The 25,917-nt window shown below is 48.7% G+C and overlaps 2 protein-coding genes across 4 annotated transcripts in view; one reads left to right on the top strand and one right to left on the bottom strand.

Annotated features, from left to right (window-relative positions):
• Nucleotides 1–467: 467 nt before the first annotated feature.
• On the bottom strand, nt 468–16,151 carry ATG16L2 (autophagy related 16 like 2). 3 transcript variants are annotated; one of them, XM_043482271.1, is made up of 18 exons: nt 15,908–16,151; nt 13,933–14,032; nt 13,279–13,369; nt 7,734–7,807; nt 7,242–7,493; nt 7,063–7,128; nt 6,603–6,716; nt 5,563–5,625; nt 4,935–5,043; nt 4,436–4,541; nt 3,634–3,704; nt 3,306–3,377; nt 3,076–3,196; nt 2,640–2,745; nt 1,499–1,648; nt 1,245–1,292; nt 1,032–1,133; nt 468–726 (listed from the first exon to the last, which is right to left on the bottom strand). In XM_043482271.1, the coding sequence occupies exons 1-18, from the start codon at nt 16,023–16,025 to the stop codon at nt 639–641; spliced, it is 1,851 nt and encodes a 616-aa protein (XP_043338206.1). In that variant the 5' UTR covers nt 16,026–16,151; the 3' UTR covers nt 468–638. The 3 variants fall into 3 exon arrangements, with proteins under 3 accessions (XP_043338206.1, XP_043338207.1, XP_043338208.1); XM_043482272.1 differs by lacking the exon at nt 5,563–5,625 and having other exon boundaries at nt 15,908–16,084; XM_043482273.1 differs by lacking the exon at nt 13,279–13,369 and having other exon boundaries at nt 15,908–15,924.
• A 252-nt stretch (nt 16,152–16,403) lies between these two features.
• The window catches only part of STARD10 (StAR related lipid transfer domain containing 10), a 46,404-nt gene continuing 36,890 nt past the window's right edge, over nt 16,404–25,917 (top strand). Inside the window, exon 1 of the mRNA XM_043480781.1 lies at nt 16,404–17,121. The gene's annotated coding sequence lies outside the window, so the exon portion shown is untranslated. The remainder of the gene's footprint in view (nt 17,122–25,917) is intronic.

Genomic DNA, 25,917 nt, shown 5'->3' with positions numbered 1-25,917 from the left:
GGCTAAAGGCAGGCCTGGTATAGAGTACCTGACATCATTCTGGTTTTTTAGGCTGCTTTCCACAGGGCCCCCTCTAGGCTGTCTCTCTTGCTCCTCCTCTCTCAGAACTCACATGGTCCCTCCTCAGCCTGTCTACCCTGGGTACCTGAAGAGAGGGCCCAAGGACCAGGACTATCTTGGAGCACAGGTGAAATGTCCACAGCTCCAAAAGCCACTGCCCATTGCTGCCTCTGGGCCTTTCTTCCCGCTGTCTCCTGATTAGACCACTCCACCCCAGCTCTGTGTGGAAGGGACAGGAGCCAAGCCTGGGTCTCCTTGTGCCTCCAGCCCAGAGGCTTCTCCATTCCCTGAATGCTGAAGAGAAGCAAGCAGACACCAGTTTAAATGCATTTTTTTTTCCACTCTTGCCAGGAAAGTGAAGAAACATAAAAAAAACAAAATAATACTGTAATCCCCACCCCCCAACCCACACTTTGTTTTTAAACCAACAGGCCAGGTCCAGCCAGGCCTTCTTACTCATTAAACACCCTGAGCCGCCCCCACCCCGCTGCTAGCCCTAGAGTGTCTGGGGCAGTGGGAGACTCCTCCAGCTTCAGGCTTCGGACCCGAGCCTCAGCTCAGGCGGGGGAGTCGTGGCACTAATGCCAGAGCACAACCTTCCTGGCCTGGTCCACGCTCACCACGTGGCTCCCAGAGTAGCACCAGGCCACGGCGTTGACAGCAGCGCTGAGGAGACAGAGAGGCAGGATTCAGGGGCGTCGGGAGCTGGCACTGCCCCTTCTTACTGGACCTGGGCTGTCTCAGGCCCTCTTTGAGCCCATCACCTCACTTGTAAAGTGGGCTCTAAGAGCTGTGGTGGGAGTGGACCCAAGTGCACATGGGAAGGCACTGTGAACTCTGAAGGGCTCTGAGGGGGCAGGGATGGAAGGTATGGGACAAGGGCCAGGGACTCCAGATCCCAAGCATGTCAGGACCTGGGATCAGCTTAGCAGGACTGGCCTTGGGGCTGGGGGGTCAGTGGCCATGCTCACCTGTGGGGTCCCCGAAGGCTACTCTCTAGTTTCCCAGTGTCTACATCCCAGATGTAAAGGGCTCCGTCCCAGGAGCCTGCCAGCGCATAGCTTCTGTCTGGGCTGCAGGAGCCACAGCAGAGCAAAAGAGAAGAGACCAGAGGTAAGGACACGGACATGGAGACACCCAGACAGACAGGACACACTCAGGCATGGGTGTTCTCACGGACACACCTGAACACGGCTTTGGTCCAGTCAGAACCGCACTTGAAACCATCAGCCCTGAGAACAGACAGGTCAGGATGGAGGGGGCTGCCACTTCCTGCCCTCAGCCCAAAACTTAACAAACTTCCTGTCAAGGGCTTGGGCACTCAGCAGGCCCTGGTCCAGAGGGGCCTCCACGGAGGGCCCCCCGCCAACAGGCCTTTCACAGGAGACAAGGCCCAGCTGCCCCAAAGCCACAGGGCCAGTGGGCACACGGCAGGTACCTGAACACCTGGCGGACGTTGCTGACACGCAGGTCGATGACCTTGAGTGTGTCATCTCGGGAACAACTGAGCAGATGCAGCTGGTCGTGGCTGAGGCTCAGGGAGGTGACCCGGCCCTGCACAGGGATGACCTGGGTGCAGCCGGGCCCCCTGAGGAGCAGGAAAGGAGACGGTGAGGCGCAATCACCCGACGAGGCTGCTCCTGACAGACTAACAGAAGTCCAGAGCCACCCCTCAGGCCCCACGGCTGACAACTAATCTCCCACCACAGCCAGCCCCGCTTCCAGCGGGAACTTACTTGAAGCCAGAGCCCCTGACACCCTTGAGCCACTAAAATAAGTGCTGGGGGGAAAGCAATGAAAGTCTGTCTTTAAATATGTGAAAGGGAGAGCAAAGGGTTTCAAAGGCAATCGCTACAGATAAGGAAGAAGAAGCCTGAGGCAGGCTGGCTCTAACTCTGGTTCTTAGCCTTAGCTATTTTTATAAACCATTCAAGCCTGACGCTGGGCTCTCAGGTTCTTTTTGACTAAAAAGTGGTGACTACATGGGAACTGTGGTGCTGGAGAAGACTCTTGAGGGTCCCCTGGACTGCAAAGACATCCAACCAGTCCATCCTAAAGGAGATCAGTCCTGGGTATTCATTGGAAGGACTGATGTTGAAGCTGAAACTCCAATCCTTTGGCCACCTAATGCGAAGAGCTGACTCATTTGAAAAGACCCTGATGCTGGGAAAGATTGAGGGCAGGAGGAGAAGGGGACGACAGAGGGTGAGATGGTTGGATGGCATCACCGACTCGATGGACATGGGTTTGGTGGACTCCGGGAGTTGGTGATGAACAGGGAGGACTGGCATGCTGCGGTTCATGGGATCGCACAGAGTCGGACATGACTGAGCGACTGAACTGAACTGAACATGGGACTCAGTTGGCAAGACCCAGCAGAGTATGGTGGTTGGACCAAGGGTCAATAAGGAGGCATGATTCTCCAGAGGCCGCAAAGCCTTCAAGGGACCAAGCCCAGCACAGAGGCCACCAGAGCCTCACTTCCCCAAGGTACCCTCAGCTTCTCCATGGCCAGAAAAAGGAAGAGAACACAGAAGCCCTGTCCCCACCTCCCCTGCCCCTCAGCCTGCACCTATCACCTGCTGTCCCAGAACCGGATCTTCTGGTCATTGTGACCACTAATGATGACATGGTCCCAACACACCACGTCGTTACAGTAGGAAAGGACATTGATGGTCCTGGAACCTAAACCAAGGAGTAGAAAGAGCCCTGGACTCAGAGAAGGGTTATTATGAGCCAGCCCACTGGACGTGTGGAGAAGCTGAGGCCCAGAAGCCCCAGAGGTACAGTGTCCTCCCAGAACTAGAACCCAGGCCCCTGTTTTCCAGCCCAAAGCCTGAGGTAACCAAGAAACTAGGGAAAGTGTCACCAATGGGGGACAGGAGAGGAGCCTTAAGAGGTTTCATCCCAAACGCCTGTAAGTCTTGGAGCCCCTCCCAAAGATCAGGTTGCAGCTCCCCATGGCCCGGCCTGCGAGGGTCCTGGTGGGTGGGGAAGGGGAGGGCTGGGCCTCACAGTAGGCTCGGCAGAGGTCCCACTCCTTCACTGTCCGGTCCCGGCTCCCGGTCACCGCCTGGTGCCTCGTCAGCTTGAATTTGGCAGCCGTCACCTTGTCTGTGTGTCCAGATAGTGTTTCCTGCACATCCCAGGGAAGTATCAAGGGGTATGGCCAAGATCCCATAACCAACCCCTCCACCCAAGGCATGACCCCTGTCCCCCAGGCTGCCTCCCCAGTCAGACCTCACCTTGGACTCTGCCTCCCCAACCTTCCAGAGCTGGGCAGCCTTATTGTAAGTAGCTGCCAGTAGCTGGGAGCCCTGGGGAGAAGGGAAGGGAAAAGAGAGATCCTGGGCCTGGCCAGAAAGCCGGAGTCAGGCCGCCTCAGCGCTTCCCCTGGCCCAGGTCACCCAGGCAGGCAGAGTAGAATCGAAGCCCAGGAGAAGGATTTATCCAGGCGCCCTCTCAGGACACATGGCTCTAGGATACCCATGATGTTCCCCCGGGTTCCAGAGCCCCACCTGCCCGGTGTGGAGACTCGGGGAGGGACATCCCACGCCACCCAGGTCCTCTCACCGAGGGGTCAAAGTCCACACTGGTGATGCTGCCGCCAGCTCCTTCAAGGGTCTGATTGGCCTTCAGGCGCCCTGGGGGGACCAGGGGAAGGAACAAGCAAAATGAAGTCACTAATCTTGTGAAACAGAGGAGCCTGTACTGTGAGTGGGAAGATGAATCTCTCCCAAGTTAGAGGACAGAATTGCTGGGTCTGTTCTTGGGGGTGGGAAGATACGGGTTGGGGGAGTCTAGCTAGAGGTTGCACCTTCCTGAACTGCCAGCAGGGGGCTGCAGGTCATCTCACAGATGTCTGGAGAGGACTAGAGAGAAGAGACTGTCCCTAGGTCACACAGCAAGCCAGGCCAGACAGCTGGGGACTTGCCTCCTCCAGGAAGCCTCTAGGAGCCAGCTTTCATTCCCCAGTGCACCCCGATCTGCAGAACACAGAGCAGACAGCTAACACTTGTCTCATAACTGAGTTCTGAGAGCTTAGTGATGCTAGGTAGCCTGGTGGACCCAAGAGACCTGCTCAAGAGTCTGTTCCTGTAGAATGTCCTGACATGGTATCCTCACCACCCCAACAGGGACCATCTGAGCTGAGCCCTGCCCACCATGCAGGCCTCGACTCCAGGAGGTAAGAGGCTCTGCCCTTCTTAGGAGCAGTGAGCCCAGAACTCTTGCCAAGGGGTCATCTGGCCACTGCCCACAAGGATGACCAGGTGAGGAGACACAAAGAGACCCAACACCTTTCCCACCAAGGAGCAAGCTGACGGTGAGGTCTGGAGAGAAAGGACTGAGCTTGCCTGTGGGCAGCGACCCTCACCTCCCACAACATTCCAGAGGAGGATGAGGCGGTCAGCCCCTCCGGTGGCCAGGAGGCTGCTGTTGGGGCCAAAACGAACAGCACTGACCTCGGAGAGGTGGGCATCCTGTGGGGAAAAGGGGAGGTCAGTGCTCCTGGTCCTCGCCACACACGCCTCTTTGTGCACACTCACAGTCAGCTCTCTGTGACGCATCCTTGCACACATGGGGTCTCTCTCTGAACTCTGAGTTTCAAACTTGGCCCTACAGGGGCTCATCACCTCTGACTGGACCCTGGTAGCAGCCTCCTCCCATGTTCTAAGTACTCCCCTACCTGGCCTCCTGGCCTCCTGTCTCTCCCTCTCATTATAAAATGCCGAAGGGCTCCCAGCACAAGCTGTGGGAGGAAAACTCCTGCTCCCACTGAGGGGCCCATCCTTGCTTCCCCGGCCTCCTGAGACCACTCCTGGGACCTGCACTCCCATACTGTACCCCGTGCACTTGGCCCAGCTCCTCCTTACCAGCACATCCTGAGCTTGGGTGGGAAGTCGGGCGGTCACACACACGGGGATGCTCTGGTATCGCTGCTCGGGGGCTCCCCCGATTGAGTGGCCTCTTCTCTTCTTGAAACTGGGGGTGGGGGTCAGGAGGGCATTCAGCAAGGCCTTCTGAGAGGGAGAAGGCCCTTCAAGCTCTCCTGAAGCAGCAGGAACAGGAAGCTGACACAGAAGGCGGCAGAACATGGCCAGCGGCACCGAGACAAGCACAGAGGCAGGGCGGGGCGGGGTTGGTTGATCCTGAGAAACCACGGAGCACTGTGACCCTGAATGAAGCCCTGACATTTCTGAGCCTCTGTTTCCCAAATGAGTGGTAGTTCCTGTCTGGCCTCACCTTGGAGCCCTTGGTCCCCTGTGAAGACCCTGGATGAAGGACAGAGCCCAGAAGACGGCCAGGCAGGAGCTAGGAATGAGGCCATGCACCCAGCTCCTGCCTCTGGGACTCAGCAAAGACTCACACACAAAGTGCTGGGCAGAGTATGGAAAGACAGACCAGGACTCATACACAGCCCAGGTCTGGGCTCCAGGAGTCTGACACAGGCATCCAAGGCGCCCAACACCTTCACACACACGGTGCTGCACACACACTTACTCCAGAAGCCCCTTCACTACATCCACACAGCGGGACACCGTCAGGAAGGTGGCAGAGGCTGACCTGGGGCAGAACCAAGAGAGATGTTTAAGGGACTGGCCGGTGGGTGTGTGGACTGCAGTCATTCATCCCTACACTCTTGAGCCAGAACAAGAACTTACTCCTCCAATGCCAGGAGAGCACGGTGACCTGGAGCAGTCCCAAGAAGGTGGAGGAAGGCAGGGATTTGGAATGAAGTCTCCCAGTTTCACCATGATAGGTAAAAACTGCCTCACCACCTAGGTGCCCCCCAACAAAAGTCCATGGGAGGCTGAGATAGGACCTGTGGGGTAGGATGGAGGTGCCCCCAAGCTGAGATAGCACAAGGCTGGGGACAGGGGCGTGGGGAAACCTAGATCCCAGAAATACCCAGGAAAGCATGTGTCCTGAGAGGACCTGGCCCACCAGGGCTGCCAAGGCTTTGGGGACCAGCATCTCATGCCCCTCCCCAGGGTTCCTTCACCACCCTGAGGCCTGGACACCAGCAACCTGCAAGAAAGGGCTGGAGGAGGAGGGCAGTTTCAATGCCAGGCAAATCAAGATAGATGGGGGAGATGGAAGGAGGGGCACCCAAGAACTGAAGCCTCAATCAGGTCCCACCCATGTGAGTTCACATCTACACATGCTTCACATGCATTCAGGTACGCTCACCCAAGTCTGTATACATACATGCTCTGATGTCCCCATGTATGTATACACATGCTTGTGACCGCTGAGCCTTGGACCTTGCCCACAGGTTCCCTCCTGTCACCCTCTTTCACCAACCTGCCATCCCACCCCCAGAGCTCTGGTTTTAGGAAGGAGGAAAAAGGAGTGAGGACAAAGGCTGGAGTCCCTGGCGTGGCACTGACCCCAAGGGGCTCCAGGTACTGAAGTTTCGGCTGCCCTGGGGTCCAAGTGTACCCCTGTCTCTGCTCAAACCCCTCTCAACCCAAAGGCTGGCCCAAGATCCTTTAGGAAGACTGCAGGGGGCCAGCTCAGAGCGCTGGGACAGTTCTCACCTGAAGGGCCGCTTCCATTTCTCACCAGCCTCACTTTCCAGGGACCCTGGCTTAGCAGCCAGGACCAGAGTTTCTGCTTCCTCTCTGACCCCATCGCCTAGTGTGTCTGGGCTCCTGAGAGAGAGAATGAAGCTTAGGACGGCTAAGGGACCAGGCCAGCCTCTCCGTTCCCCTGCGCCCTACTCGGAGAGGACGGGCATCCCCAGAGACGAGGGTCAGTGCGGGAGCACGTGTGGTGGCTCGCAGATGCTGGCTCCTAGGACCACCTGTGTCCGCAAGTGTCCTGGGCTCAGTCTACCTGGGGGCTTCGGCACCATGACTGTGCACACTTGTGGTCAGGTGCACAGATGGCCGCAGGCAGGTGGGGGCGGGGTAGAACAGTAGCGGCCCCGGGACAGGGCATTGCAGAGCCCCCGGCGGAGGCTCGGCAGACAGGTCCCCAGCGCGTCCTCATTCTTACTCGCTTATGCTCACTGTCCGCTTGGCTGCCTTCTTCAATTCCTGGGACACCCGCGCTTGCTTGGCCCTGGGATAGAAAAGCCTCCAGAGTCGAGTGGTTCCCGTGTCGGGACAGGGGGGTCGGGCCCCTCCCCCACCAGGCCAGTTCGCCTCCCAGACTGACCCTCGGGGCGCTCTCACCTTTCCCGGCGCTCGTTGCGCAGGTTGCGCTCGGCGGCGGCGCGCGCCTTGCGCTGCACCAGCCACTCCAGCAGGTCGCGCGCCTCCTCCTCGAGCTTGCGCAGAGCCGCCTCCTGGTGCCCGACGCGCGCGCGCAGCGCCTCGTAAGCCGCCCGCTGCTCCTCGTTCAGCGCGCGCTGCGCGTGCACCTGTCCGGCCTCCTTCGCCCGAGCCTCCTCCAGCTGCTCCACGCGGGCCTTCAGAGCTGCCAGCCTAGAGGACCGGGAGGACCTCCGTCACCACCCTGGGGGAACCGGCCTGAAAGCTGAGACAGACTTGCCCCTGGCCACAAGGCCAGCGCGGAGGCTAAGCCACGTCTCCCTCGAAGTCCTACAGCTCCCGGCCTCTGCGACCAGCCACAGGCCTAGGGGGCGTTACGCTGTCGGGCTCTTCTGGAGACCCGCGGGGTGACCCGGTGCCCCCAACCCCGGCAGTGATGGCCCGGAGCCTCACCTGCTCTGCCGCTCCTCCAGCTGCGACTCCAAAATGCCCAGGGTCGCTCTCTTCTCCACCACCTGGTAGGCCATCTGCAGCGGCGGAGGCGCGGGACAGGTAGGCATGGGCTCCTCTGGGCAGAGCCTCCAGCCCCTCTCCGGCGGGAGAGGCTGGTAGGACGGGGTCTGCCTCTCTTCCCAGCCGCCGCCTAGCTCAGCAGAAAGTTGAGAAGCAAACAGCTAAGGCATCAAGCACAGGAATACCCTGCTGTTTCAGGGATCCGCGGAAGGGCCTTCGGCTCTGGAGACTAACACCTGAGTTTCACTCCTTGCAGCGCCACTTTTCTCTGTGACCCGCGGTAGTGATTTAACCGCTCTGAACCTGTCCAACGTGAAAGCAGTGCTTACCTCGTAGGGTAACACTGAATTACTATAAGGAATAGTATTTCAAATAATGGTGACTGGTTATACAGCACTTAATGTGTGCTGGGTCTTGTTCTGAGCACTCTACAGTACCAATTCTTTTATAATCTGGTAGTTACTGCCATTCTCCCCAGTTTACAGATGAGGACATTGACACTTCTCTAGTTAAGTGTCTTGCCCAAAGTCATACAGCTAAGTGGCTGAACTGATATCTGAACCCAGACCACCTAGCATGCTCCAAGTAAAGGGCTGCAAGTGTTCAAGGGATGTGTGTTCTGTTCCCCGCCTCTCCAAGCCCTGGATTACCAAGCATAAGTCCCAGAGAGCAACAAGATGCTCTGAGCAGAGGCACACAGGCTAAGAATTGGAATAGACTGTGGGAGCACAGGGCCCAGACTGAATACTGGAGCTGCCCCCCAGCCCCAGAGTCAGGGGAGGGTCATCTTATCAGTCGCCCGCCTTACTGAACAGTCCATCGAAGAGCCAAGACCTGGGGAAACCACAGAGCTGAAGGGTCAGTGGGAGAGACAGATGCTTAGAGAAGCATTTTCCAGCACCGTGGCAAGAGGAACATGAAAGCACGAAAGCTGGGGGTTCTTGCTGCTAACCTGTCCCTGTGTTCTTCCTCATGTGGGCCTGGTGAGAGAAGAGCTGAGGAGCAAGGTTGGTGTCTACCTGCACTCTGTAAGTGGGCTGAGGTAGGCGCCTTGCACATTCAAGGTCTATAACTGGCCCAGTTTTGGGTTTTTTTTTTTTTTTTTTAATATTTATTTAGATGTGCCAGGTCTTAGCTGCAGCACATGAGATCTCAGTTGTGGCATATAGGATCTAGTTCCCTGACCAAGAATCGAACCTGCACCCCCTGCTTTAGGAGGCATGGAGTCTTAGCCACTGCACCACCAGGAAAGTCCCTGGCCCAGTTTATAACATTTATAATTCCTTCCACCATTAAACAATCTGACCATCACTTCTGTTTCCTCACCTATCATATACTTTCATTGATGTTTTGGGATTCAGTATTTTTTGATGCTTTTCAAAATCCAAATAATACAGGTGGAAAACAGGTTAGTGGTTAGGAGTTAGGGAAGGTCTGAGGAGAGGGCTGAGTTGTGACTAAAACGGGGTGGTCACGAACTCGTGCTGTATCTTGATGGCACACAAATCTACACAGGTGGCACAATGACAAAGAACTATATACACTTCATACTAACATCTGTTCCCTGATTGTGTGTACTACAGTCAGGCATAAGCTGTAACCAAGGGGAGGTACTGGGTAAATGGCTGCACAGGACCTCTCCGCTGTCTTTGCAATTTCCGGTGGATCTAAAATTATTTCAATAAAAAGTTAAAACGATAATGCATGCTTGTTTTGATATGTGAAACAGTACTGAGAATTAAAGAAAAAATCTCTCCTTGTCTCTTGGCATATCCAATGGGAACTGACTGGTTTGTGTCTGAGGATGTCATGAGGAGGGAGTGCTGAGGACAAAGCGTGCCTGGAAGTATCCCAGACAAAGGGAACCAGGAGCTCAGGGACAAGAGAGTGGCAGGAAATGAAACCTGAGGCTGGAGAACTCAACTGGGGAGCCAGGCTAAGCTTTGGAAAATATACACCAAACTGATAATGGGGAGAGTGGTGAAAGGGGCTTTTACTTTTTTACTCTATGGGCTTCCGTTCTCTTGAAATGTTCACAACAAGCATGCATTTGTGTATTACTTGTCTTTTTTAATAGAGATCATTTTTTATTATTAAAAATATATCACTCTGAGTGCTGAATGGAGAATGGAGGGGGTTCCAAAAGAGGAGTTATCCAGAGAGTAATAGGAGTAACTTGTACTAGGTCAGACAGGGTACAGGAAGTGGAAGTTGATGGATTTGGAGGCAGGATCAATGAGCTGGTGACTAGCTCAGGATGGATGGAAGGTTGCAAGGGGGCAGAGGTGACCTGGGTTTCCCAACTGATAACTACCAATGGAGGCGGGAATGATCTACCTCGTTTTCTTAAGTATCCTTTAAAAAAAAAAACAAAACTATTTATTTAGGTGTGCCAGGTCTTTGTTGTGGCATGTGGGATCTAATTCCCTGACCAGGGATCAAACCCAGGCCCCTTGCATTGGGAGTGTGGAGTTTTAGCCACTGGACCACCAGGGAAGTCCCATTGTTGTTCAGTCACTAAGTCATGTCTGACTCTTTGTGACCCCATGAACTGCAGCATGCCAGGCTTCCTGTACTTCACTATCTCCCTAGTTTGCTCAAAGTCATGTCCACTGAGTCAGTGATGCCATGCAACCATCTCATCCTCTGTCTCCCCCTTCTTCTCTTGCCCTCAATCTTTCCCAGTATCAGGGTCTTTTCCAGTGAGTTGGCTCTTCGCATCAGGTGGCCAAAGTATCTACCTCATTTATCACCTAGTCTGTAAATATTCATCAGCATTACTGTGGAGACAGGCACCAGAGATATAATGGAGGCAAAGCAAAGACATCTCAATCCTTGGGGTACTCACAGCCCAGAAGGGAGTTCAGATGTTTGAGAATCACCTCTCAAATGTGCTTGCAACTACAGTAGGGGCTCTGAGGGAGAGGCTCTCCCTGGGTTCATAGTCCCAGCTGGACATTAGTTGAGCAAGTGACCTGGCAATCCTTCAAGCTAGGCTTCAGCAGTATGTGAACCGAGAACTTCCAGATGTACAAGCTTGGTTTAGAAAAGACGGAGGAACCAGAGATCAAATTGCCAACATTCACTGGATCATAGAGAAAGCAAGGAAATTCCATAAAGACATCGATCTCTGCTTCATTGACTACCCTAAAGCCTTTGATTGTATGGATCACAACAAACTGTGGAAAATTCTTAAAGAGATGGGAATACCAGACCACCTTACCTGCCTTCTGAGAAAACCTGTATGTGGGTCTAGAAGCAACAGTTAGAACCGGATATGACAAAATGGACTGGTTCAAAATTGAGAAAGAGGTATGTGAAGACTATATATTGTCACCCTGCTTATTTAACTTTTATGCAGAGTACATCATGCCGGGCTCAATGAAGCACAAGTTGGAATCACAAGATTGCCAGAAGAAATATCAACAACTTGAGATATGCAGATGATACCACCCTAAAGGCAGAAAGTGAAGAGGAACTAAAGAGCCTCTTGATGAAGGTGAAAGAGGAAAGTGAGAAGGCTGGCTTAAAACTCAACATTCAAAAAATGAAGATCATGGCATCTGGTCCCATCACTTCATGGGGAAACAATGGAAACAATGACAGATTTTATTTTCTTGGGCTCCAAAATCACTGCAGATGGTGACTGCAGCCATGAAATTAAAAGATGCTTGCTTGTTGGAAGGAAAGCTATGACAAAACCTAGACAGTGTATTAAAAAGCAGAGACATCTGTTGATGTATGGCAGAAACTAACACAATATTGTAAAGCAATTATCCATCAATTAAAAATAAATATTTTTTTTAGAAAGTAAAAAAAAAAAAAATGCAGAGACATCGCTTTGCCAATGAAGGTCCATATAGGCAAATATATGGTTTTTCTAGTAGTCATGTATATGGATGTAAAATTTGGACCATAAAGAAGACTGGGCACCAAAGAATTGATGCTTTTGAATTGTGGTGTTGGAGAAGACTCTTGAGAGTCCCTTGGACTGCAAGGAGATCAAACCAGTCGATCCAAAGGAAAAAATACCCTAAATATTCATTGGAAGGACTGATGCTGAAGCTGACACTCCAATACTTCGGTCACCTGATTCGAAGAGCTGACTCATTGGAAAAGTCCCTGATGCTGGGAAAGACTGAGGGCAGGAGGAGAAGAGGAAGACAGATGAGATGGTTGGATAGTATCAATAACTCAATGGACCTGAGTTTGAGCAAACGCTGGGAGATAGCGAAGGACAGGGAAGCCTGGTGTGCTGCAGTCCATGGGGTTACAAAGAGTTGGACACAACTTAGTGACTGAACAACAATATCTAGGTAGGTATTTAATTGCTCCTTGGTGGCTCAGAGGTTAAAGCATCTGCCTGCAATGTGGGAGACCTGGGTTCGATCCCTGGGTCGGAAAGATCCCCTGGAGAAGGAAATGGCAACCCACTCCAGTATTCTTGTCTGGAGAATCCCATGGACAGAGGAGCCTGGTGGGCTACTGTCCATGGGGTCACAAAGAGTTGGACACGACTGAACGACTTCACTTCACTTCACTTCAGCCTCCTCCAGTGGACTAGAAGCTTCATGGGGCCAGGTCTTGTTTACTGCTGCACTGCCTGTGCCTTGAATATAGTACTTGTCAATAAATATTTGTTGACAGAATGAATGGAGATCACAGAAAGCAGATTCATGTAGGCGAGAGTTCAGATCCTGGCTCTACCTCTCAAAGCCTCTGCTTCCTCTGAAACCATAAAGTAAAGGATTAGCTGAAATAACGCTTAACCCAGTATCATCAATGTGGTGTTGACCATATTATTACAGGGGCGACGATGAGTCTGATTTTAGATATGAAGTCCAAAAAGCAGCTGAGAAAGAGTCTGGAGCTCCTAGGAGAAGTCTGAGCTAGAGATGGATCTGGGAGTTAGCAAACACAGAAAGTCCATGGGAGTCAGTGAACCCACCCAAGTTCTAAAGAACACCCACATCTACAGGGAGGGGGATAAAGAGGAGGGAAACTAGCCAGAAAAGGAAGTTCAGAAGTAACAGAAGCCAAGAGACACCATGGCAGCAGGAGAGGTGGGGTGGGGGGGCGGGGGGTCAGTCTCAGGTAGAGGTAGCACACCCTGCCATGGAGGTGAACCACCTTAATTTTAGTCTGCAAATGTGTATTGAGCGTCAGTTGGTGCTGGGCCCCAGGGTTTGCAGGGCAAGTGATGAGCAGAGCAGGCTGAACCATCCAAGGGGAACAGAGGCTGCCTATTTCCTGCACACCTCACACCCGGAGCTCTCACCTCACTTCCTCCAGCTGCTATTGGAGCCCACTTCATCCTGGGCTGCCAGGGCCAAGCTCCAGAGCACTCTGAGCCCTGTCTGGCCTCAAGGCATTGGACTTGGGGAATCTCCCTCACTTTGCTGGCTCCCTTGGACCACATCTCCCAGCCTCAAAGTTCTGGATCCTGGGCCCACCCCATTCTCTCTTAGACCCCTGCCCCTCCTACCTCTCCACACACCAGCCGGAGCCCCTCCGCCTCCTCTTGCCACTTCACCCTCAGAGCTGCTGGTGATAGGCCTTGGTCTGACTCCTTCTCCCTGCCAACCAATCAGAGTGGTGTTCATGTTCCCACCATTCACCCAGAGGATGCACATGAAAAGTCTGAAGTCAGAGCTAGGCATTTTCTCCTGAGGACGGTGGGAGCCTGAAAGTCAGCAGAGGAAAGATCAAATCTCCAGGAACTGGAGCTGCCCATGACTCCTCTGCTCTGGGCTTGCCCCAGAGTTCCCCTGCCAGGACCCCTCTGAAGAAGCATCTCCCAACTCTGAGCCCCAACCCATCCCTAGTTCTCATTTTCACTCCTTCTTTGGCATAGGTGGCATCATGTACTTTCTGTAGGCATCAGGTGAGAAGCAGGCAAACAAAAAGACAGATGTGCGGAGGGGCTGGGGCGGAGGAGGTGGGATAAAGGCCAAGAGATGAACTGAGAGGGACATTCTAAGCAGCTGGCCTGGGGGAAGGCTCAAGAGCCTGCCTCCCCCTCCCCTGGATAGCAGCCAAGGGCCAATGAGGTGCCAGGGAGAGAATGAACCCAGCAGAGGCAGTGGGGGCAGGGCCTGGGCACAGGAAGCCCATTGTGACCACAGACACAAACACTCACCAGGGACCCTGGTGGACAGCAGGAGTGACATCGTCTGGCTCTGGCTGCAGCTTCTCTGAGAATCGGGCCAGCAGTTCAGCTTTCTCCAGGAGGCGGTTATCTAGGGGTGCAAAAGGGTGAGCCTGGAGCAGAGATGGACACTTTCCAGCAGACCCCAGGCAGATAAGTTACCTCTCTGGCTGGGAGGGCTGCAGGAGTCCAGAGATGCAGAAGGGGGAGCCACTGGCAGGCTGGGTTCTGCCTTGCCTGCAGGGGGTTAGTGTAGCTTCATCAGAACCTCCAGCCCTTGCACAGCCTCCTAAGAGCATAGCCCCCCAGCCTTCCCAGAAGACCTGCTCTCCCAGCGACAGAGAAGGACAACAATTAGGGGAAAGGAGATAGCTGGCCAATGCCTGCTGAGGGAAGGAAGAGGCAAGGGATTGATGCAACCTCCCCCAAGGCAGGGCCTGGCCCAAGAGTGATGAAACAAACTAAGCTCCACTAGCCTGTGGCCTTTGGCAAGATGCTTCCCTTCCAGGAGCTCTAACTTTCTGTATCAGTACTGAAAAACAGTCCTGACTTCCCCTGGGTTGTTGTAAGTTTCCCCTCAGGCCAGAACAGAAAGTTCTTCAGTTTGGTAGTTTCTGTTACAGACCCTGGAATACAACCCCTCCACCCCATCCCTGGCCATTTCCTCTTTTCTCACCAGTTTCAGGGTGGGGTAGAGGTGAGGCCCAGGCCTGACTCCTCAGCCCCTTTCCCTCTCCCTGTACCCTACCGGTCACCTAGGTCAATCACCTAGGTTGCTGGCCTTGTTCTCACACAAAACCCCACCCAAGCCCCAGGGCATTGTTCTGGCCCCCCTAGCAAATCTAAACAGGATGTCATTTTGCCCACTTTATGAGTGAGAAATCCGAAGCTTAGGGCTAAGATTTGTCCAAGACCACAAAGAAGACTGGACCTGCATTGTCTCTGAGTTCAGCCCTCCAGGATCACTCCACTCCCACAGATTTGCAGCTTCCAGGGAGTGGGTGGGAGTGACTCCTCTCTCACATTGGAGGGTTCCATTGTCCATCAGAGCAGTGGAGAAGTGAGGCTGCCTACAGGTAGAGGGCTGGCCTCACATCTCCAAACAGAGAGGACCAACAGCTTGGAAGGTTGCAAAGAAGTGTCCCAGGACAAGAGCAATAAGTTCAGTTGTGGGGCTGGGAGAGATGGTTAAGCAGCAGCCAAGATTAGGACCAGTGTTGGAGTTGGAGGGACTGTGGTTAGACTTTGAACCTCAGACATACAATCTCAGATAACCAGAGGTGCACACACAGATGCACACCTGCTCATCCTGGCTTGAACTGCCACACCTCTTCCTGACCAGCTCCCCAGAAACAACTCTCAGAACCTGACTTCCCCAAACTCAGCCACCTCCCTCCGCAGCCTGGAGCCCCTGCTTCCCCCTCAGGCTGAGGTTGGTTGGGCACAGAAATGCTCCAAAAACCTGAACCAGGATCACCTGTCTGTTGCGAAGCCTCAGACTCTTGAGCTCCCTCTCTAGAGATTCAGAGTTTAGAAGTAGCTGTTCTGGCCAGTCCCGAGATCTTTCTCTGTGCTTATGGGAACCAAATGGACTGATCAGAGTGATCAGGTCCTGGGGACTTCCCAGGAAGGGGAAGACTTAAGAGACCCTAAAAATCCAACACTCGCTTATGAACCCGTGCATAGGAAGCCCAGCCCGTCCCAGGCTCTGAGGGGCGAGGAAGAGCGGGAGAACCAGGAGGGAGCTCGGTCCAGGAGGGGCGTTCTCCACAGAGCCTGGATCGGAAAAGGTAGGAACGCTGGCTAGTCGGAGATGGGGCGTAACAGACAGCGGGGCCAGAAGGCCCCAGGCTTCGGAGGCGAAAAGGCATCGGTGCACTTGAGTCACAACCGGAAGAACCAGCCAAACCCTCTCCCCGGGCCGGAGCCCCATCCCCTCGACGGTCCCCGGGCGCAGTGCACTCACAGGCCGGCACCAGCTCCAGGAATAGGGCCTTTTGCGTTCGATCCCGCTGTCGAAGCTGCCGCACGATATGGCGCTTCCAGCGGGCGGCGGGGGCGCCGGGGTCGCCGGGCCCCTCCATGGCCGCCCTCTCCGACCAGCACCGCGCGCGGTTCCAGTCAAGGGAGGCGCGGCCGGGCAGGGGCGGGGCTCCGCGGGGACTCCGTGACGTCAGGGGGCGGGCCGCGGCGGGGAATCCCCGGATTGTACCAAGTTCAGTCCTGGGGGGAGAATGTAACGAAACCGGGAGGGAACCGCCGACGGGGTCTAGACCACTAGGAGTCCACAAAAAGTCTCACCTCCCTGGGGGCTCCTGTGGCAGTCGGAGCTGTGAGCAAGAACCGAGATCGGAGCCTCTGGGACGGCTTCCCCTCTCTTGTTGGGGCGCTCCGCAGGCGGGGCCTCAGGGGGGCGGGGCCTGTGTTCCTTAACCCCAGCGCGCCCGGACCGAAGTCAACAATAATAGACACTCTGGACCAGGCGGTGCGGTAAACTGGGGACCTGGAGATCCCCTCACACCGGGACCCTGCCCTCGAGGCGCTCAAGATCCGTGAGGGGAGGCCACACAGACACAAGGCAGACAGTGTGAAACAGCGAGATACGAAATTACGGAAGAGGAAGGGACTGAGGGAAGAGGCCCTGCTTTGCGGAGGTGATGGCACTGATATGGGTCATGAGGGATAAAATAGGAATTGGCCGAGAAACGGATACCAGGCAGCGAGCGAGAAGAACAAACGCAGAGCCTTGAGGAAATAAAAACTTCCAGTAGATTCGGGCCTGGAAGGACGGGAGGCAGAACTGCCCTTATCCGGAGCAAGGTTTTAGGCTTCAGTTCATCACAGAAAATTTACGACCTTTAAAGTAAAGGAATGCAGCTGATTTCATCGAGCAAACCCCTGGCCCAAAGGGGAGAAAAGGCTTTCCTGAGACTGCACAAGAGTGGATGGCTGAGCCGGCCAGCAGTGTCCAGACTCGGGGCTGCACCTATCACTCCATGTGGGCGGCTCTGGAACAGCGGCAGCATCTCTTGCTGGTACACTCACTTGAGTCATCAGCTTGCAGGGAACTGTGATAAAACTGTCTCCAGCAAGAACCCCAGTCCAGAGCTCTGCAAACAGGCTGCTGTGAAGTATGAAAGGAGTGATTCAATGGAGCCCTGCAGGCGGTAGAGGTGACAGGTCTGTTGAAATGCAAATGGGAATGGGTGGCAGGTCTGGAAAGCTGTAATTGCTGGAGACCCTGCAGGAGAGTGTATGCTGCTCTGCTTTGAAACCACAGTGAATTGCACTCAGTCCTCCTGTGCTGTTGTCTTTGACCCTCATTCCCTTTGCACGTGCCGTGCGTGTTGTGTGCAGCACATTTCCCTCTAGTGGGCCTGACTCCTACTCATAAGTCACCTCTTCCAGCAAAGCTGTGTTGAGCCTGCACTTCAGTTAAGCCTTCTTACTCGGCCCCAGCCCAAGCCTAGCTTTGTCCCTTGAAGGAATGGGTGGTCGGTGTTAACATTAACTAGAAGGTGTGCCCAGGAGAAGGGGATGGTACCCATGGAGGCTCAGGGCCAATTGGCAAGAGTTAAATTCCATCTTAGGAGCGAGTGACTTGCAGGTGCCTGGGGACGCCATCAAAGGAACTGAGGCTGTGTACGTTGAAGGGCATATTGTCAAGGCTCTGTCTTACTGTGAGGCAGAGAGGTATTATTTCTCTCAGTTGGAGAGTCATATTGGGGTCAGGATTTCCTAATCTAGGAAATTTAAAGTAATTTTGTCATGTTTGAATAGTATATGATAAAGAAGTATTGGATTTTTACTAAAAATATTTATTTTTTATCTTTAGAATATGAAAAGTTGTACTATAAAGTTCACTTAAAATTTTAGATGATATTCATAATATATAGACAAATTATTTATGCTTCACATTTAACATGCTGCTTAATATATCTTTGATTATGTTAGAAAGCCATGATGTGATGACCAATAAATATAAAAAGTGATTATATCATGATTTAGAGACCTACTGTACTTTAGAGTGTAGTTTGAAACTTGCACCTGGATTAGGCATCTCCCAGCAGCCAGAGTGATTATTAAAACCTAAATCAGTTCCTGTTACTCTACTTAAAACCCTCCTAAAGCTTTTCTGCATATTCAACGCAAATCTCTAAACCCTTTCTGTGGGTTTCAAGGCCCTGCTTAGTCTGGCTCCTGCCCACATCTCTGACTTTACCTCTTTCTACTGTTAAATGAAACCTTATTCAAAACACTGAAATAACTGCTAGGACTTCCCCGGTGGCTCAGTGGTAAAGAATCTGCCTGCCAATGCAGGAGACAGGGATTCTATCCCCAGTCTGGGAAGATCCCACAAGTTGAGGGGCAACTAGGCCCATGCACCGCAACTACAGCCTGTACCCTAGAGCCTGGAAGCCGCAACTACTGAAGCCCTAGAGCTTGTGCTTGGCAACAAGAGCAGCCACTGCAATTAGAATAGTCCCCACTCACCACAAATAGAGGAAAACCTGTGCAGCAACAAAAACTCAGTAGAGTCAAAAATAAATCAATTTTTCTAAAAAAAAGAAAAATAAATCACAGGCAAACTCCCACTGTGGAACCTTTGCCCTGGCTGTCCCCTCTTCCTGGTGCTCTTCCTCCTAAACTGTTATGGGCTGACTCTTGCCTACAAGTCAGATTTCAGAAGACCCAATATGAATGAAATAGCTCCTACCGTAATCAGCGTCTGCAGATCATTGAGTTGCTGTTCCTTTCAGAGCATTCATCACTCTCAGAAAGGATCATGTTTCTCTGTTGTTGTGTGGTTTGTTTTGTTGTTTATGACCTATCTCTCCTACCAGGCTGGAAGCTTCAGGAAAGCCAGGACCAGTTCAGCCTTGATCCCAGCTCTGTCTTCAAGCACCTAGAACAGGGCCTGGCATCAACTGACTAGGTGATCAGTAAATATTTACCCCTGTTGTTCTCATCAAAAATATGCAGAAACAATTCTCACGACCCAGTGCATAGAAGTTTTGAATTCAAAATTGTAACTATTTTTAATTGAAAAAATAACATGCACATAGTCAAAAATTCAAATAGTATAAGAGAGAGCCTCTTTGCTTCACGTTTCTATTGGCTAGCACAGGACAGACTATTCAGTGGTCTCTTGGTTTTGTGTGTGTATGTGTGTTCAGCCTTCCAGGCTCCTCTGTCTATGGGATTTTCCAGGCAAGAATACTGGAGTGGGTTGCTATTTCCTCCTCCAGGTTTCTTGGTTATTTTTTACTTAATACAACTGTTTCTTAAGAGCTCTTGTGATTCTGAGTGTTGGCTGAGCTCCGGTGATTCTTGCTTTGAGTCTCTTACATAGTTGTAGTCACAACCACTGGAGTCATATGAAGACTCAGTAGGCTGGTTGCTGATAATGGCTCACTTATTTAACCAGCAGGAGATGCTGGCTACTGACTGGAAGGTGAGTCCTAGCTGAAAACCTAAAATGAAAGCCCTGCATGTGGCCCCTCACACAGCTCAGGTTTCTCCGAACACGGTGACTAGGCTCTGAGAGGATACATCCCAAAACAAGCATTCCAGCAGACAGCAAGAAAGCTGCTAGTCTATTAAGGTTCGAGACCAGACACCAGCATAGCATCACTTCCTCTGTGTTTTATTGGCCAGAGCAGTCGTAGTCCAGCCCAAATTCCAAGACAAAGACCCCAGCTTTCAGAATAAGCCTTCAGATCTCAGTGGCTTAAAACAAACATTTATGTCTCCCTCATATTCCAGTGCCGGGTAGACCATGTTGGTATACTATTTTCCTTCAACAGTGACTCAGATCCAAGCTGCTTCCACCAGCATCTCCATTATCTCAAAGTTCTTTGATCCCAACTGTTCAGATGGGAGAAAGGTTGCAGTGGGGGGAGAAGGGGGTGGACATTCACACTGATATTTAATTGCCTTAGACCTGAAGTGACACATTCTTTGCCTACATCCTCATTGGTGAGATCACATCGATTAGGAAGGTTGGGAAACATAGTGTTCCCCTGTTCCCTGGAAGAGAAAAATGGGGGTGAACACATCATTTTACGGATACACACCAATTTCCCAGTCTCTTTCTCTAGAAGCATCACCATTAACAATTAACACCATTAACAATTTAGTGTGTATCCTTTCAGAAATATTTATATATATGAAAGTGAAAGTAAAAGTCACTTAGCCATGTCCTATTCTTTGTGACCTCATGGTATATACAAGAATATAAAAACACAAATGTAGCATTTGCACACTGTTCTTCATGTTGCTTCTTTATGTAACAATATATTTTCGATATATCTTAAAGAACTTCTCATATTAGACTACATAGATCTACTTCATTACTTTTTTTTCACTTGAATACCACCAAATTTATTTTGTACACATTGATTTATAATATGGTATTAACCTTTTTTTATTTGCCAAGAATTTTCTCTTTTTTTAATTGAAATATAATTGCTTTACAATGTTATGTTGGTTTCTGCCATACAACATGAATCACCCATAAATATACATATGTCCCCTCCCTCTTGCACCTCCCTCCCACCCCCTATCCCATCCCACCCCTCTAAGTTGTCACTGAGCACCGAGATGAGCTTCTTGTGTTATATAGCAACTTCCCATACTTCATTCCTTTTAAAGCTGCAAAATAGGGAATTTCCTGGCAGGTAGTGTTTAGGACTCTGCACTTTCACTGTTGAGGGCCCGGGTTCAATCCCTTGTCGGAGAACAAAGATCCCACAAGCCAGGGGGCATGGTCAAAAATAAATAAAATAAAGCTTCAAAGTATTTCATTGCATAGATGTATTATATATATAAATCAATATCATCATGATAAATATTTAGGTGATTTCCAATTATTTGCTCTTACAGTGCTTCACTGAAAACCTTGTATATAGATCTCTGCTTAACTCTATTAGGAAACCTGTAGGAAGGCTTCTATAACTAATATATAGAAAATATTTTCAGAAGTTATTATGCCTCCCAGTAATATCCAGTTAGAAAATGTAGTAAAAACAAAGTCATTCACGACAGCAACAAAAACAAATATATTTAGGAGTATAACAAGAAAAAATTTACTAGCTGAAAATGAACAACATAAATTAATTCAATTGTATCAATTATATATTGAAAATGAACAACCTAAATTAATTCAATTGTATCAATTATATATTTAATGTATCTTAATGCAATCAATTAAATTAACTGAAGAACATACAAGAATATCTAAATGAAAGAAAAAATATAAATGTTTGGAGTTGGAAAGACTAAAAATAAAAATGTAATTTACACAAATTATGAAGTCAATATATTCCCATTACATTCCAATAGGATTTCATTGTTATGGAATTTGACAAGTTGTTTCTAAAACTCATCTCAAAAAGAATACCACAAAAATATTTTTAAGAATGAGGAAAGACTAGTATAATGAAAATTGTGTGCTGCTTGTTCAAAAATAGGCAAGGTTAATAATAAAATAGAGAACAAAAATAGATCCTCCCATGTAGAAATTTAATATGATGAAGGTAGCATTTCAGATATATAGAAAAAAGGAATCTCTTCAATAATTTATGTAAGGACAATTAATTATCCAGTTAGCAAAAAAAAATAGTTATAATTTTTTTCTTCACACCATATGCAAAAGTAAATTCCAGATGAATTATATTACATTATGACTTATAATCATAAGATGATAAAGATATCAGAAACAAGTAGAATAATTTATTGATAACCTTGGGATAGGGAAGACCTTCCTAAACAACATGCATAACACAAAAGTCATAAGGGAAAAGATAGGTAATTTAACTGTATCAAAATATAAAATTTCTGGACAATAAAACACATCATGCCCTATCAAGATTACAAGTCTTTCTTGCAGAAATGGAAATGCCAATCCTAAAATTCATATGGAATTGCAAGGTATCCTGAATAGCCAAAATAATCTTGAAAAAGGACATATTTGAAGGATTTTACCCTTCAAGATATACTACAAAGCTACAACAGTTAAAAAAAAAAAAAAAAAAGGGTTGTAATGGCATAAAGATAGACACAAGGACCATTAGAATAAAATTGAGATCCAGGAGTAAATCCATACATCCATACATCAAATCCATACACAATTGCTTTTTGACAAGGATGCCAACTCAATTCAATAGATAAATATTTTTTCTTCAACAAATGGCTGAGACAACTGGATTTGTATATGCAAAAGAATAAAATCAGACCCTTACCTCATGTTATATACAAGACAGCTAACTCAAAATGGACCTAAACTTAAGAGCTAAAACTATTTTAAAAATCTTTGAAAAAGCATTAGGGAAAATCTTTATGACTATAATTTTATGAATATGATACCAAAAGCTGCTGCTGCTGCTAAGTCATATCAGTCGTGTCTGACCCTGTGTGACCCCATGGACTGCAGCCCCCTAGGTTCCTCCGTCCGTGGGATTTCCAGGCAAGAGTACCAGAGTGGGTTGCCATTGCCTTCTCCGGATACCAAAAGCACGGGCAATAAAGGAAGAAAAGAGCTTTTGTGCATCAAAGGAGATGATGAAGAAAGTGAGAAGACAACCTACAGAATAGGAAAAATTATTTGCAGATATATCTCTAAGGGCCTAGTATCCAGAAAAAATAACAAACTCCTAAAACTCAACACCCTCTTGATGAGAATGAGAAAGGAGAGTGAAAAAGCTGGCTTTAACCTCAATATTCAAAAAACTAAAATCATGGCATCTGGTCCCATCACTTCATGGCAAATAGAAGGGGAAAAAAGTGGAAGCAGTGACAGATTTTATTTTCTTGGGCTCCAAAATCACTGCAGACAGTGACTGCAACCATGATATTAAGAGGTTTGCTCCTTGGAAAGAAAACTATGACAAACCTAGACAGCATATTAAAAAGCAGAGACATCACTTTGCCGACAGAGGTCTAATAGACAAAGCTATGGTTTTTCTAGTAGTCATGTACAGATATGAGCGTTGGACCATTAAAGAAGGTTGAGAACCAAAGAATTGATCCTTTCAAATTGTGGTGCTGGAGAAGACTCTTGAGAGCCCCTTGGACTGCAAGGAGATTAAACCAGTCAATCCTAAAGGAAATTAATCCTGAATATTCATTGGAAGGACTGATGCTGAAGCTGAAACTCCAATACTCTGGCTTCCTGATGTGAAGAGCTGACTCTTTGAAAAAGACCCTGATGCTGGGAAAGATTGAAGGCAAAAGGAGAAAGGAGCGGGGGCAGAAGAGTAAATGGTTAGATAACATCACCGAGACTCAATGGACATGAATTTGAACAAACTCTGGGAGATAGTGAAGGACAGGGAAGCCAGGAGTGCTACAATCCATGGGGTCACAAAAAGTCAGATACAACTTAATGACTGAACAACAACAAAAATAACCCAATTCAAAAAATGGGCAAATAATTTGAATAGACATTTCTTCAAAGAAGATATACAAAAAACCAATAAACACATGAAAGAGTGCTCAGTGTTGTTATTCATTAGGGAAATGCAAATCACCTTATGCCTACTATGATGGCTATGATTTTAAAAAATTGTTTTAATGGAAAATAACAAGCACTGGCAAAGATGTTAAGAAACTGGAACCTTTAGGCATTCCTAGTGGGAATGTAAAATGGTGCAGCCACTGTGGGAAAGTTTGATGGTTTCTCAAAAGGTTAAACATAGACATAATGTATTAAACATAGAACCTACCAGTAATTCCACTCCTAGGTTTACTGAAGGCAAGGACTCAAAGAGATATTTGTATATCTTTGTTCATAATGGGGCTTCCCCAGTGGCTCCGCAGTAAAGAATCCACCTGCAACGGAGGAGACACAGGAGACTCAGGTTCTATCCCTGCGTCAGGAGGATCCTCTGGAGGAGGTAATGGCAATCCACTCCAGAACTCTTGCCTGGAGAACCCCATGGACAAAGAAGCCTGGCAGGCTACAGTCTGTGCAGTTGCAAAGAGTCAGACATGACTGAAGCGACTTAGCACGCATGCACGAGCACCGGCACAGGGTCATAATATTATTCACAATAGAAAAAAGGTGGAAACAACTCATGTCCATTAACAGGTGAATAAATAAGCAAAACGTGGTTTATACATACAGTGAAATGTTATTCAGCCATAAAAAGCAATGAAGTTCTGATACATGCTATAACTTCTATGAATCTTGAAAATTTATACCACATGAAATGTCAGACACAAAAGGACAAATATTTTGTGACCACTTATATAAAATATATAGAATAGTCAAACTGATGGAAACAGAATGTAGATTAGAGGTTATAAAGGCATGTGGAGGAAATGGGTAGTTATTACTTAATGTTTGCAGAATTTCTGTTTGAGATGATGAAACAGCTTTGGAAATAGTGGTAATGGTTTTGCAACATTGTGAATGTAATTAATGCCACTGAATTATTGTACACTTAAAAATGGTTAAAATGGTAATATATGTACATATTTTTAGGCTGCTCCCTGCAACCTTAGTTTCCTGACTAGGGATAGGACCTGCACTCCCGTTGTGGAAGTGTGGAATCTTAACCACTGGACCAGGGAAGTCCTTAAAATAGTAATTTTTACGTTATATATTTTTTCTCAAAAACAGACACTATATACGAAGTAAAAAGAGAGGCAGATAGAGAGGTAGATGAGGAGAAAATATTTGCAACATGTATAACAAATTAGTAAAAATCCAAAGGATGTAAAGAACTTCAGCTGAAGAGCAGAAAACCTTATATAAAAATGGGCAATGATTTTTATCAGAAGAAGAAAACCAAATGGTCCACACAAAAAAATTATGCACAACTAGTGAAATTTAAGTTAAAGTATGAATGAGAGGTCATGTTACAGTCATCAGATTGGTAAAAATTAAGAAATTTATTAATATTTAGAGTTGGTGAGGGTGTGGGAAATGGAACTATCATTTCCTGCTGGTAGGAGTGTAAACAGAGCTAACCTCTTGGGTGGGCACTTTGGCTACATCACAGTCACACACACACACACACACACACACACACAATCATTCAAACACACCCTTGGTCCCAGCAGTTGCACTCCAGTATATGACAGGATGAATGATTACATATGGTATACTCAAAAGATGGAATTCAGTAAAACCCAAAGAAAAAACTGGATCTGTGTGTCCTAACATTGGAAGTATATGTCTGAAATACTTCATAATACTTTTTAAAATCCAACAGGTTTATTTTTCTGTTTCTAATGTTTATGTTTTGTTTCTAAATGATGAGATTAAAGGTTCAGACTGAAAAATTTAAAAAAAAAAAAAAAAAGGTTCAGACTGCTGTTTGCAAGCAGTTCTCACAAATGACACCTGTGAGAGTGGACTAGCTTTATTCTCCATACATGAAAAGCCATCATGTCTGCTTTTTTTTCTTTCTTCTAGCTGTGGCTTCGTAGTCTCTGTGACATCTGGATAGGCTGTATATAAATTTTGGTTTGATAAATGCAAGAATCTGGTAACAATCATCTTTAGACAGACTTACAGGTTTATTTTTAAGCTTCTCTTTAAATAGTTGTTTATGTCTATAATCAATGGTCCACCAAAGATTATGAATTAAACAATACAGAACTAAAAATTAAATGGTTTAGAAGCATGAAATGGTCAAAAGGCTCAGGGTTTGAGGGAACAAGTTCATCTGTAGCTGATGGGGTCCTAGGACCCCCAACCTTTCTTACAAACCACATGAATGCACTGTTGACTATTGCTTTAAAGGGAAAACAATGTTTGGAATGAGATACGGAAGCTACATCCACCAAGGAGAGAAACTTGTGATTTGGGCATCAGTCAGTATGGGTAAACGTAAACAGTGCTTTGAAATGGACGGGAAAGATGACCCCTTTTCATTTTCCAAAAAGTCAGGTCAAAGTTACATGAATAAGAGGAATATAAACATCTTTCGTAGATGAGATGTGGCAGAGGTGAAGTGGAATAGAAAT

This window comes from Cervus canadensis, chromosome 11 (genome assembly GCF_019320065.1).
Source record: "Cervus canadensis isolate Bull #8, Minnesota chromosome 11, ASM1932006v1, whole genome shotgun sequence".
NCBI classification, from domain to species: Eukaryota; Metazoa; Chordata; class Mammalia; order Artiodactyla; family Cervidae; genus Cervus; species Cervus canadensis.
This window is presented reverse-complemented; position numbering and strand designations above follow the sequence as displayed.